The sequence below is a fragment of the Giraffa tippelskirchi genome, chromosome 9 (genome assembly GCF_054371585.1).
Source record: "Giraffa tippelskirchi isolate mGirTip1 chromosome 9, T2T-mGirTip1v1.2.pri, whole genome shotgun sequence".
Classification (NCBI taxonomy): Eukaryota; Metazoa; Chordata; class Mammalia; order Artiodactyla; family Giraffidae; genus Giraffa; species Giraffa tippelskirchi.
The window spans coordinates 95,841,301-95,853,674 of record NC_137283.1 but is presented as its reverse complement, the minus strand read 5'-3'; the positions used below and the strand labels follow the sequence as shown (position 1 = coordinate 95,853,674).

General features: G+C 36.0%; 1 protein-coding gene across 50 annotated transcripts in view; it reads right to left on the bottom strand.

Annotated features, from left to right (window-relative positions):
* TRDN (triadin) overlaps positions 1–12,374 on the bottom strand; it is a 408,839-nt gene that overhangs the window by 73,489 nt on the left and 322,976 nt on the right. For all 50 annotated transcript variants that reach the window (XR_014065592.1, XR_014065597.1, XR_014065600.1 and 47 more), the window contains 2 exons: positions 8,793–8,843; positions 2,498–2,548 (listed from right to left, as the gene is read on the bottom strand). Coding sequence is in view for 41 of the 50 variants with exons in the window: in XM_081530502.1 (XP_081386628.1) it covers positions 2,498–2,548; positions 8,793–8,843 (102 nt within the window). In the remaining 9 variants the exon portion in view is untranslated. The remainder of the gene's footprint in view (positions 1–2,497; positions 2,549–8,792; positions 8,844–12,374) is intronic.

Genomic DNA, 12,374 nt, shown 5'->3' with positions numbered 1-12,374 from the left:
AAAGTGAAAGTCTTTGCATATAATGTTATTCTTTCTGTCAAAATGTCCAAGGACTGTCATTCACATTCAGCACCACAGGCCTGAAACTTGGTTATTTGGTAGTAAACAAATGATGACATTAAATGCATAAAATTTCAAAGCACCAATAATATCTCAGTGTATTACTACAAGAGAGCATTGTTGCTTTAAATGGTAAAATAAAAAAGATGTTAAATATACTCAAGCAGTTATTTGAAACATATAGTAATGTGAAAAGTTCAACATTAATGAAATAAGAATATAACTTTTAAAAAATGCATGTTTTCCAAAATGCTGCCTTCCCCACCATCATTGTGATCATGCAGTGGGTGGGGCTACACTAACCATCTGGGACGGGATGATGAAAAAAAAATTCCCAGAACAATGGGAGAAGACAGGAAACTCTTAAACAGATATTTCCAGTGTTCAAAGACTCAAATTAGCATCACGTGTTTTTGTTGTTGTTTATTTGCTAAGTTGTGCCTGACCCTCCTAAATTGTTTTTCATTTATATATTTATATATTCCACACACATTTCTAGTGGGGAAAAATTTTGCATTTTGCTTTCTTAATAAAACTGTGGCAATTTATAATACTTCTGTCTGTTCCTCATTTTTTAGTATTTACATCTTAGTTTTGAAAAAATTATAATGACACTGAATGATTAAATTACTTAATGCAATCAAATCTTTTCAATATAGATATTTATATAAGTGTTTATTGAAACTGACAGATCATGATAAAGAAATCTAGAGTTATTTTAAAGAAATAAATTATCTAAATCCAAAGGAATGTCTTTAGTCTTCATAATTAATTCATTCTTTTCCTCAAATAATACAATGTAACAACATTTTGCTGCCTGTTGAACATTTAACATAACATGTAAGAATTCTCCTGCAAGCAAAACACTTGAATTTACATAATATGCCAGAATAACATGAAAGTGTATGTAGCACCAAAATAACTGCTCCATAGGTGACAATAAAAATAAAGCTTTGTATATGATGATATTTTTCTAAAGTGAAACATAAATGCCTTAATAAGTTTGGAATCCTTATTGCTTTAAGTGCTTTTTAAAAAATTAAGTACATATGTGGGCTGAGAAAAAAAAAAGTATGCTGTGCTTTCTTGTTTCATTAAATAACAATTTTGTTTAATTTAAATTTAATTGAAAAATAAGAAAAATATGACTTGAGGGTATGTTTTTTATACATTGCTACACTGACTAATGGAGTCTCTCCTCCATCCTTTGTGCATCTCACCAAGTCTTCTGTCGGCTTCCCCTCCCACTGCACTTCCACATCACCTCAGCTCCAAAACATGTTTATACACGTTCATGAAAAGCTTTCTCTTTTAGTAAATTTTCAATAATTTTGAATTTTACCACTAAGCCCCTGCATATTGGTCAATAGTTCACACAGATTTCTTTTCATGGTAAAGTAGAAATGGGCTCTATTTTAACATTTAATACAGCATGGATATATTTCATGGTTTTATTGGTTCACTAATGTGTTCATTTTAATGATAAGAAATATTAGACAATTTGGAGAATTATACTATGCCCATAGAAGGTACTGGGATAATTTGAAACTAAATGTATTACATTGGACTTAACATATTTACTTATATTTTAGGGAATGTAACTTGATGGCTTATCAGAATCCACATTCCTGAGCCTAGTGTAATAGGAAGGCCAGAGGGCCAATAAGACCCCTTAGTAAGATCACAGTGCTTGACTGGGAGATCAGAGTTCTCATGCAGGTTCTGCTGCATATTATAATAACTTTGAAAAGTTTCTAGACTATTTCAGTTTTATCTATGAGGATTTTGGACCTCATCCAAAAATCCTTAGAGTTTACCTCTAAGTGTCTCCAGCTATAAAATTTGTTAGGATTTTACTGTATCTGAACAGAAAGAATGGCAAGCTATCACTGAGAAATTTTAAGTATTTTTTGTATCTTAAATCTTTGTTTTCCATGGCCATTCCTAATAGGATTCACCTTAGGATATTTATAAAATGTAGATTTTCTACTACAGACTCATAAAATCAGAATAGCATATATATTTTTTATTGAAGTATAGCTGATTTACAATGTTATGCCAATCTCTGCTATACAGCAAAGTGACTCAGTTTTACACATATACACATTCTTTTTTAATATACTTTTCCATCATGGTTTATCTCAGGAGATTGGATATAGTTCCCTGGGTTATACAGAAGGAACTTGTTTTTTATACATTCTAAGCTTTCTCAGTATCTCTGACATGGCTACTCATTCATGTGTTGTTTCATAGTACAATTTAAAATTTTACAATAGGAAATAAGTTCTTTTCCCTTTGCAGCAAAATATAGAAGTACATATGAAAGTTATACTTTTGAAAGTATAAAAGTAAATGGATCATATATCGCTTTATTGCAAATAACTGAATATGTAATAGGTGGATCAATGTGTTTTCGCATTTCACTATAGAGTAATACCTTTTTCCTTTAGGGAAGCTGGAACCTTTACTTCTTTTTCCTTAATAGGCTCTGGAAAGAAACATTGAACATGTGTTTGAAACCAAGATCAAAATACTAACACACACACAGTGGAGTCAATAAGCTATCAGTAAGGTGAACCAAGATGGAAATGATATGATGTTTTCTTTCAAAAATAATTTTAATCATAAAGAACAGTATAGAATACAACACGCCATTTTCTAGTCACATTTTTTAAAATAAATGTAAATTGCTGAATGAGGTACAATCTATGTATTCATTTAAGAGGATGAGTTTTTGGATGGCTAGGAACTTGCTTTGTCTGTGATTTTAAAAAAACACATGACTTCAGCATCTAGAAGTCTTCCAAAACTGTTATAATCAGCACTAACTTAGTTTACTTCTCTCAGGCTATGTTTCTTCAAAAAAAAATAAACAGTCAAATGGAAAACTCTGCATATATCATGTAAATTTGGTGTTTTAGTCATCAGACTCAAGTTAAACATTTCAAGAATAACACTAAAATAAAGACTGAGACAGTTTCATCTATGAACTCCCAGTGTCTTAAACATGTAGTCCTTAGTTAAAGCAAATCAAGTCAAACTCCATTTATTCTACCAGGTTCAAATACAAAATGATTCTGAACATATCATGGGTTCCAGAGAGATCTATGGGCAATGCCTTGAACAACATTATGCTCCTTCAATAACTTATTAAAACTCTGCCTTTTCTGCAACATTAAGTCTCAGTATCTATTTTACTGACAAAAGTGACTTATAATACAGTGAGAAAGGAAGGAAAGAAAGAAATCAATCCTTCCAGCCCTTTTTTTCTATTCCCTTCTATGGTGTGGGGTGGAATGCAAAAAATATGGTGGTGGTACTTGCAAATGGACAGGTCACTCAAGCAACTCAGAATTCACTGAGTCGAGGTGAGTTTGGATCATTTCAAGAATGGATTTTGGGGTTCCATTGAAAAGGTTGTGTCCCTCAAAGCAAGATTTTCTCAGCATATAAACTATAGCCTTAAATATCCATAGGCTTGTAGAATTTTTTTTAAATGGCTTTGGTGGAAAAGAAGTGTCCCTGTTGCTATTTATTGTGCTAAAAATAAATAGGATCAATTTTTTTTCTACATTTCAGCATGTGAAAATGAAATCAAGAGCCATGAATTGAATAAACACACTGAGAAGCTTCATTAACTTTTTCTTTCAGGATGATGGTGGTAATTTACTGTTTTGCATTTCCTGGCTAAACCAAAAGAATTAATGTATTGTGAAATGAGAAGTGGTGATAGGGACAGATTCCTGGTGGGGTGGGAGAATGCAATGCTTGGAACTTCAAAATTCAAAATCCAGCATGTTGATTTAAATGGATATCTGTATACAATTGTGTGAGATTAAAGTAGTTGCAAAGTACAAGACCTAAGAAGAGGGCCCATGGACTGCTTTGATTTTGAAGGAGAAAAAAAGAAGATGTGTAAAACAGATAGACTTTTTTAAGGTATCTGAAGGCCATAAACCCATCACTGTAAATTTGGGGAAAGTCCTCAGAAAATAGAAATGATTTTTATTTCCAAGTTGCTAACAGGAGGATGACTTTGCTGCCATGCTGGGTCATCTGCACTGACTTTCTTGCATCTCATTTCTACTGCGTGTTCTTTTTGACTTCAAGGGACTTTGACCTAATTTAAGAAGTCTGTAGGGTGGTCTGAGCAGTCCCTAAATACCCAAGGATGCCAAAGCTGACCAAAAATGGGAGACAGGGTTATATGGGAACTCTTCACTTTTGTGTTAGGAAGAATAAATATGCTATTGCTTTGGGTCAGCTATTAATACATTTTTTTCAACTTAACTGTCTTGTTTGTCAGGAGCAAAGCATTGGAGAGCACATTTTTGCATGTGTGTTGTTTATACAAATATGGTAGTTTCTTAACATTTAACCAAGAGCCTACAGGAAGTCTTAGTAGTCTTCATTATCAGGATCTAGAATATATTTAAAGGTGCTGGGATATAACTTGGAACTCTCAAAGTAATCTGGCAGGGGGTGGTGATGTAGAAAAGTTCACAAAGAAACATAAAGATCATTCCAGGTTTTCCATTTCCCTATACCGCTTCCAGAATCAAAGGCAGTAAGGAACTTGGGTGAGAATTCATGATGAATAAATCACTGGGGATCAGCTGCAAAGTCATCAGAAAACTTACCATTATCCTTAGCAGTAGCTTTTCTTTGGTGAGTGGGAATGGCCAAGAAAAAATGTGGTGAAGACAAATAGAAGTTGGGGGAAACCTCAGGTGCATGGTACTGGGTATCAGAATAGGAAAGAAGATAAGCTTTGCTGAGAATTCCCTGACATTAGATCCAAACATACACATGCCTGAGTCACAAAACTAGTCAATAATTCTAATGTCCATCATATTACACCAATACCAGAGGCACCTGTGGGTGCTATTATTGCATTCTCAATAAAAGAGAAATAATTAATCTCCTTGTTGCCTGGTTACAGTTTGGTTTGCAGTTCCTTGGACCATTGGTAAATCCTGCAACCTCAGATAAGTCAGACCAGTTGCAAGAAGCAAGTTGCAAGAGGATAGGGTGAATGTCAGAAGGACTACAACCAATAACAGGGGTGTTTGATTTCTGGGTGGTCAAGGCCACTTAAGCAGGGCTCTGTCCACTCGAGTATGTAGAGAAGGCTTACTAGCCCAGAGAGTCAGTAGCTGAATCAGCAGCAAAAGCCAACAAGATGTGTCTTTCTCTGGCTCTTTTTCTTTGTAATGATCATCTCCAGCCCTCTCTAAATGTCCTTAAATACACAAGCCTGATGATGTTCTCTGGGTTTCCCTGATGGCTCATATGGTAAAGAATCTGCCTACCATGCAGGGGTCCCAGGATTGATCCCTGGGTTGGGAAGATTCCTTGGAGGAGGGCACGGCAACCCACTTCAGTATTCTTGCCTGGAGAATCCCAGGGACAGAGGAGCCTGGTGGGCTGCAGTCCATGGGACAGCAAAGAGTTGGATACGACTGAGCGACTAACACATTGATGTTTCTCTAAATGCCTAATTTACTCACGGTTGTCATATCCCTAGTAAATGTGGCCCTAAATGATTTCTGTGTAATAATTCTGGTTTTAGAAATGCAGCATTGTTTCAATATGGGTTTCCTAATATGTACATGCAAGTGGAAACTATAGGAGACCAGCAAAGGTAGGCAACCTCTGGGTTGCTCCATGAAATAAGTGGTTATGTAGCAAGTGGAATTGCTGCACTCTGACTCTGCCACAGCTCAGCATCAGGTTTCAAAAACTGATTCCAGAAACAGCAACACTGCAGAGGTTAAAGTCACTGAAATTGTATGAGTAATACGCCATTTTCTCTGATTTTTCTATGTAAAGAAAATTATATTCAGAAACTAAAGGAAAAGTGACAATAAAATTCTTCTAAAGTAGCACCCAGCTTGTATATAACAAAGATAATTGAGGGCATTAACACAGCTTGAATTTAAAGAGTTTCATTTAAAATAGTTCTAAATCAATAATCATATGTAATAGACTTTTATATATACGATTTTATAGTGACCATGGAGACATCTTACAAATAGTAGAGAATTTAACACTGAGGAAAAAATATTCCCTAGGAAATTGTCTGCAATTGTACGTTAGTAACAACAACAGTAATAGAAATTACAAGAGCCTACTTCGTAAAGTGGTCAGTGTGGATTTAAATTGTCCCAGATAATGTTTTCCGGGACAGATGTTTACAACTACCATTTACAAGTAGTTTAGACTTCCGCACAAGTAATAACTGAAATTTTTTATAATCATCATTGCTTGAAAGATAGTGTTAGAGGTAAGACCCAACTTTTCTGTTGTTTTCATAGCAAACAATAATATATGGTCTAAGTATTCTTGTGACATATATGCTCAACAAAATAAGTCTATTTCATACTATACTGGAGGAAGGTTTAGATTTTGCATATATATATATATATATATATATATATATATATATATATAAAATATGGATTTTCCTGATAGTGTGTTTCAATAATACTTTTAGTTTCCACACAAACAATGACACTGTTTTTGTAAATTGCCAGATAAAGAGAGTGGAGGTGAGAAGGAATCTCTCTCTCTCAGAGAACAAGTAATCACTGGTGAAAAATGGACTGAGCTCCTCTGTGGGAATAAAGGGGAGTCACCCAATAGCAAAAGGACTATGAGTATATTTTTCCACACTGTATAGACATTTGTCTATGCGAAATAGACTTTCAAGAATAGGTAACGAGCTCTACACTCAAATCAAAATAAGGATTAGAAAATATCTGTGTTAAAATGGAATAAAGGGGTATTAAACCCAGCAGACTTAACTCTGATTCTTGCCTTTGCTTCTCACCCACAGTGTGACATTGAGTAATTTAAATTACATATAACTCAGCTTCCTTCCTTGTTTACTGAAATGTAGATATCAAGCACAGTTTGCAGAAACAAAATTTATATAGTAGAATTCAATGTGTCTGGCAAAGAGCAGATGCCCTGCTTCTGTACTTCTCTCCAATAATCCTCACACCTTTGTCTGGATAACTCCTCTCCCTTCGTACTTGAATTTAATATAACTTCTTCAGGAAAGCCTTCTCTAATTCCTCAGACTTGATTATGACATCAATAGAAAAGACCTGAAGTTTTATGTGATATTATTCTTAGAAAGAGTCTTGGAATTTGGATGGATTGAGAGAAAAGTCAATCCTTTCAAGAGATTGAAGTTGAAAATTTAAAAAAGAATGTTACGCTCTTTCATAGCAATAAGGAACCTGACAAGACTAAAGTAGACAGGACATGTCTAGAAGTCTGAAAACAGCAGAATTCAGAATTTCAATTCCCAAGTCTTCCTCCCTATTCCTAGCTTTGCCATCTTTGTTTTGCCAATGATTAGTAAGTGCTTGGAAAGATTATGCAGTAAATACATATTTAATGAATGGATAGAAGGAAGAGAACCAGAGAGCATGGAAGCAAGTCCTTCTTATACCCTTTACTTTCATTTTAACATTTTTCTTTTACCCTTTCAATTCTTAAATTTTTTTATCTTTTTTCCTTTCTCTCAGAAATTATAATAAAAGCACTTTTAGATCATGGTGAACAGAAAGTAAGTATTTAAGGGACAGATAAATAAAAAAAAAGTTGTTGGGAGCCGTTCTGGAACTATTGCCGGATGACAAAGTCACGGCACCACTCAAGAAGAAACTGCAAAGCGGTTTCTCTCCAGGATCGGAACCTTCCCTCCTTCCTGTTTCTATGCTTTTGTTGTGGCTAACTCTGTTTCATTCTTTGATGGCTGGAGTTGTAGGGGCTTCCATGATGAGGTCATGAGAGTCCAGCAAAAAGAAAAATGATCCCTTGCCCCAGAGAAACATTCCAAAAATGATTAAACCTACTGAGGCCCCTGGCTGGTGGGTCCCTAACACTCAGACAGGGAATAAGGCCATGATCATTTGGAAAACAAGCCCTAAGCCTATTGTGACCTGGCCTCATGAGGAGATTGTTATTGATGACTGGAAAACTTGGGTCATGTATCAGGGAAAATTACAGAAACTAAGCCAATTGCCTTTTCCCCTCAGAATCTAAGCATAAACAGAAAAGAAATATATAAATTGTATTGTAAATAGTTTCTAGGTAAACTGCAAAAGACTTCCCCCTGCCAGAAACAGTCTTGTAGTATGTGGATAGATGGTAAACAAGCCACCGCTGACAATGGCTGTACTATGAAAAACTTTGCCCTTAGCCACCGCTATAGTACTTATTCACTGAAGCAAGATGCTGTATTTGCTGTAGTAGCAGGCTGTATAAAATAAGTAGATGGAATAATATGATTTATAGACTATGTTTTAGTAAAATAAAAATAGGTTTCAGGGAAAACATGTAACCAAAATGTGACAATAGGCTAGGAAAAAACTTTCAACACATCTCAGAATCAGGGGATATTGATCTGAATGGAAAAATATTGTAAGAATCATTACATAGAAGATCATGTGCTATATAAATAGAGACTAAAGCAATAAAGATTACGGTCCTTGGGCCATCAAAAATTCTCTGTCTCCTTTCTTTTCCTTTCGCCGACGCCGTTCATCCCTTGGGGACCCCTGGACCAGCTGGAGCGGGACTCCGGCAAAAAGTTTTCAAATATGTGAGTGTCATGTGCAATTTTGACCGACAAGTCTGCAAGGAGATGACGTACTGTGGACACATTCAGATGCTTTTGTTAACAAGTCTCTAGTGTTATGTTAAGTTGACTCCATTACCTTTATCCTTCAGAATTGAAGAAGTCTTCCCAGATTTTTCTTTTCTAATTTCTGCAAGAAGAATCATGAGGAGAAAAGGTTACAAGGAATAACAGAGAAAAATGGCAAGTTCTTTACATCATGTTTACTGAGGGAGGCATAAAGAACCGAGGGGCTCTGCACTGATATTCAAGATAGAGGTGTCTACTGGGATAAACTGCCTGTAATATATCGAACTAAGTATGTGTAAGATAGAAAATAAGCCCACAAATTATTATAAGGGGCAGATTATGGTAGATACAAGAATATACAAATACAATGCTATGGGCTTTGGAGAAAGAAGATATGATAAGAGTATTAGCTAATACTGTCTACTTACTATGTATCACAGGGAGTGCTCTCTACTATTTAGTTACACAGTGTTCACAATAACCCTAAAAGGTATGTAGGTTCAGTTATTACCCCTGCTTTTCACACATAGGGATTAAATAACATTCCCAAGGTCATGTAGCTCTCATTAATAAATGGGAAATATGAGATTTGAACTAAATGTCTCTTTGAACTCAAACACAAAGGTATTGGCTCTGGTAGCTCAATGATGGAATCAGGAAAGGCTCTGGCAGGTGGCATTGAATAAGAGCTTGAGAGATGGAAAGGAATTAGACCAAGAGCAGCAGAGCTGAAAGGACATTTTAGGACAGAAGAGAGAATGGGGAGGCGTGGGCTGGACAGTCTGTCAGTTTGGCTGAGTCACTTGTAATCAACAGAATATAGTGGAAGTGTTGCTGTGTGAATTCCTAAGCTAAATCAGGATAAACCATGTGGTTTCTATCTGCTTCTGCTTCTCTAGGGGCACTAGCTCTGGGGGAAGCTGGCTGCCATGTAAATATTCCAGCCAACACCGCCAGGCTGGCAAGACTACATACAAGCAATCCAGTTCAACAGCCCCAGCCGAGCTCCCAGCCAATAGCTAGCATCAACTGCCAGCCAGCTAAGCAGGCCATCTCAGGCATACAGAAGTCAAATTACTTTAGATGTCCACAGTTCAAGCTTACAACTGACTGTAATCACAGGAGATATCCAAGTAAAAAACTGCTCAGTTGATCCCTCCTGAACTTCTTGATCCTCTAAGTCATGAGCAAAGTAAAATCAGCTGTCTTATATCACTAAGTTTTGATGTGGTCTGTCCACAGAAATAGTATGTGAAACAGCTTATAAATAGCAAAATATTGTACCACGCACATTACAAGTTCTCCAGTAGAGCCAAATAGATAACAGAAAAAAGATTAGTTCTACTATTAAAACTGGGGAAGGTTTTTACTGAGAAGATGCCATTTGGGTTCAGATTCCTCAGTTGACTAGAATTTCACTGGCAAGGAAATAACAACAGTTTATCAGGATGCAGGATATAAGTCAGATTTTTTAAAAGCTGAGGATCATGTAAAAAAAGGACTCCAGGAATTCTTGGTTCATTGAAGGATAGTGAAGTGAAGTCGCTCAGTCATGTCCGACTCTTTGCGACCCCATGGACTGTATGTAAGCTACCATGCTCCTCCGTCCATGGGATTTTCCAGGCAAGAGTACTGGAGTGGGTTGCCATTTCCTTCTCCAGAGGATCTTTCCAACCCAGGGATCAAACCCAGGTCTCCCTCATTGTAGGCAGACGCTTTACCATCTGAGCCACCAGGGAAGTCCATTGAAGGATAATCTACCATCAATTACGATATGGAACATAGGGAACAGAGTTCTTTGGAGGAAGACATTATCTTTGTTTTGAATATATTTTATTTCACATGTCAACAAGATACCCAAAAGTGACATGTTGCAGGGAAAAGCCAATTTTGACTCCATGTTGGAACTGTTTTTGTTTTTTTTTGACTTGCTTTTCTTTGCTTTTGTTATTATAAACATACATAATGGCCTGCTTCAGAGAATTCTGCCCTTTTGCCTGACTAAAAGTGCCTTTGTTCAGGCCCCTGTCCACCTGTGGATGGCAGGGAGGAAGAAATGAACTCATCCCTTGCCTGAGGCTTGCCATTCTAGGACATGTTTGCAAGATTCTTAGCCTTTTTACTTTGTTTCCTCACCTCCCCCCACCCCATCTTTGTTCTATAAAAGAATCTGGCATCCAGACCCTGATAAAGGTTAATTTGAGACATTAGTCTGGCATCTTCTCCGTCAGCTGACTTTACTAATAAAGTTGTATTCTTTGTCTCAACACCTCATCTCTCCGATTTATTGGCCTGTTGTGGGTGAGCAGAACAAACTTGGGACTCAGTAACAGACACGTCTTGCAAGCAGTTGGAAATACAAATGAAGTGCATATTTCATGCAAGTGTTGTAGAAGCCAAGCAGCTTGAAGTCTCATTCATAAATGGAAACTATCAATACAACTAATAACAAGATTTTTTTAAAGGCTCCAAACAAATCCTATTTACTTTTGTCACATAGATAAACTTGACTTAGTGAAAAACTAGGTATATAAGAGCAAAATAAACCATAAAGTTAAAAACAGTTTTCTTAATCATATGTAATTAAAAGAAAATTGATGTCCTGTGTTACTTTTTACCTGCATGTTTTAAATCCAATCTCACATAATTGGCCTGTTTTGACATCAATTCATATATTGGCAATAATAAACTTAATTTTACCAGCTATGCTATTGCCAGATGTTTAAAAATGAATACCACACACAAAGTGTGATCAAAATAGCCATAAATAGCAGCTAAATTTTAAATATTATAATCTACTAGATAAAAACTATTAATTTAAAGAGAAAAATATTCAATTTCAAAAATTCAGGGATTTTTCTTTTTAATTTAGGTGCCTGAATATATCTAACCAAGACAAATAAATAGAAAATAGCATTTACTTTTTCTTTTAACATTATCCTCTAAAAGATAAAATGTATATATAACAATACTGTTTCCTTCTACAAGATTTTTTTAAAAGGCTGTGAAACAGGCAAAACAAAAACCTGAAATAATGGCTAGTCATGTAATAAAAGAAATCAGCACTAGAGTTCCTCCTCAGCACATAAATGTTTTGAACGTCAAATAATGTGTATAAAGGAGATGGCAATAATTAATAATATCTTTGATTTATGCTCAGTTGCATCAGTCTTTTGGGACCCCGTGGACTGTAGCCCCCAGGCGGCTCTGTCCATGGGATTCTCCAGACAAGAATACTGGAGTGGGTTGCCACTTCCTTCTCCAGGGGATCTTCCCAACTCAGGGACTGAACTTAATGTCTCTTAGATCTCCTGCATTGGCAGGCAGGTTCTTTACCACTAGTGCCACCTTTGATTTGGCTATTAGTTATTATTCATTGTAAAAAATGATCAATACCAATTTACTATTAGTGACATTACGATATTAACAAAAATATATATGTAGAAGTGTTTTGGCTTGATGTCAATGTCAAGTGTAGCTAGAATGCAAGAAAGAAACTGAAATTGGAAGGTGTAAAAGATCCTCACAGAATTGTCAGGCAATTCAGACTTCCTGGCTGTCTGAGGAATCAAAATCAATATTCTTAACCTTTCTTTCCCAGCTAGCACTACTAAAGGGCTCAATAATATCACTTCAAAAATTATGTTTCTTT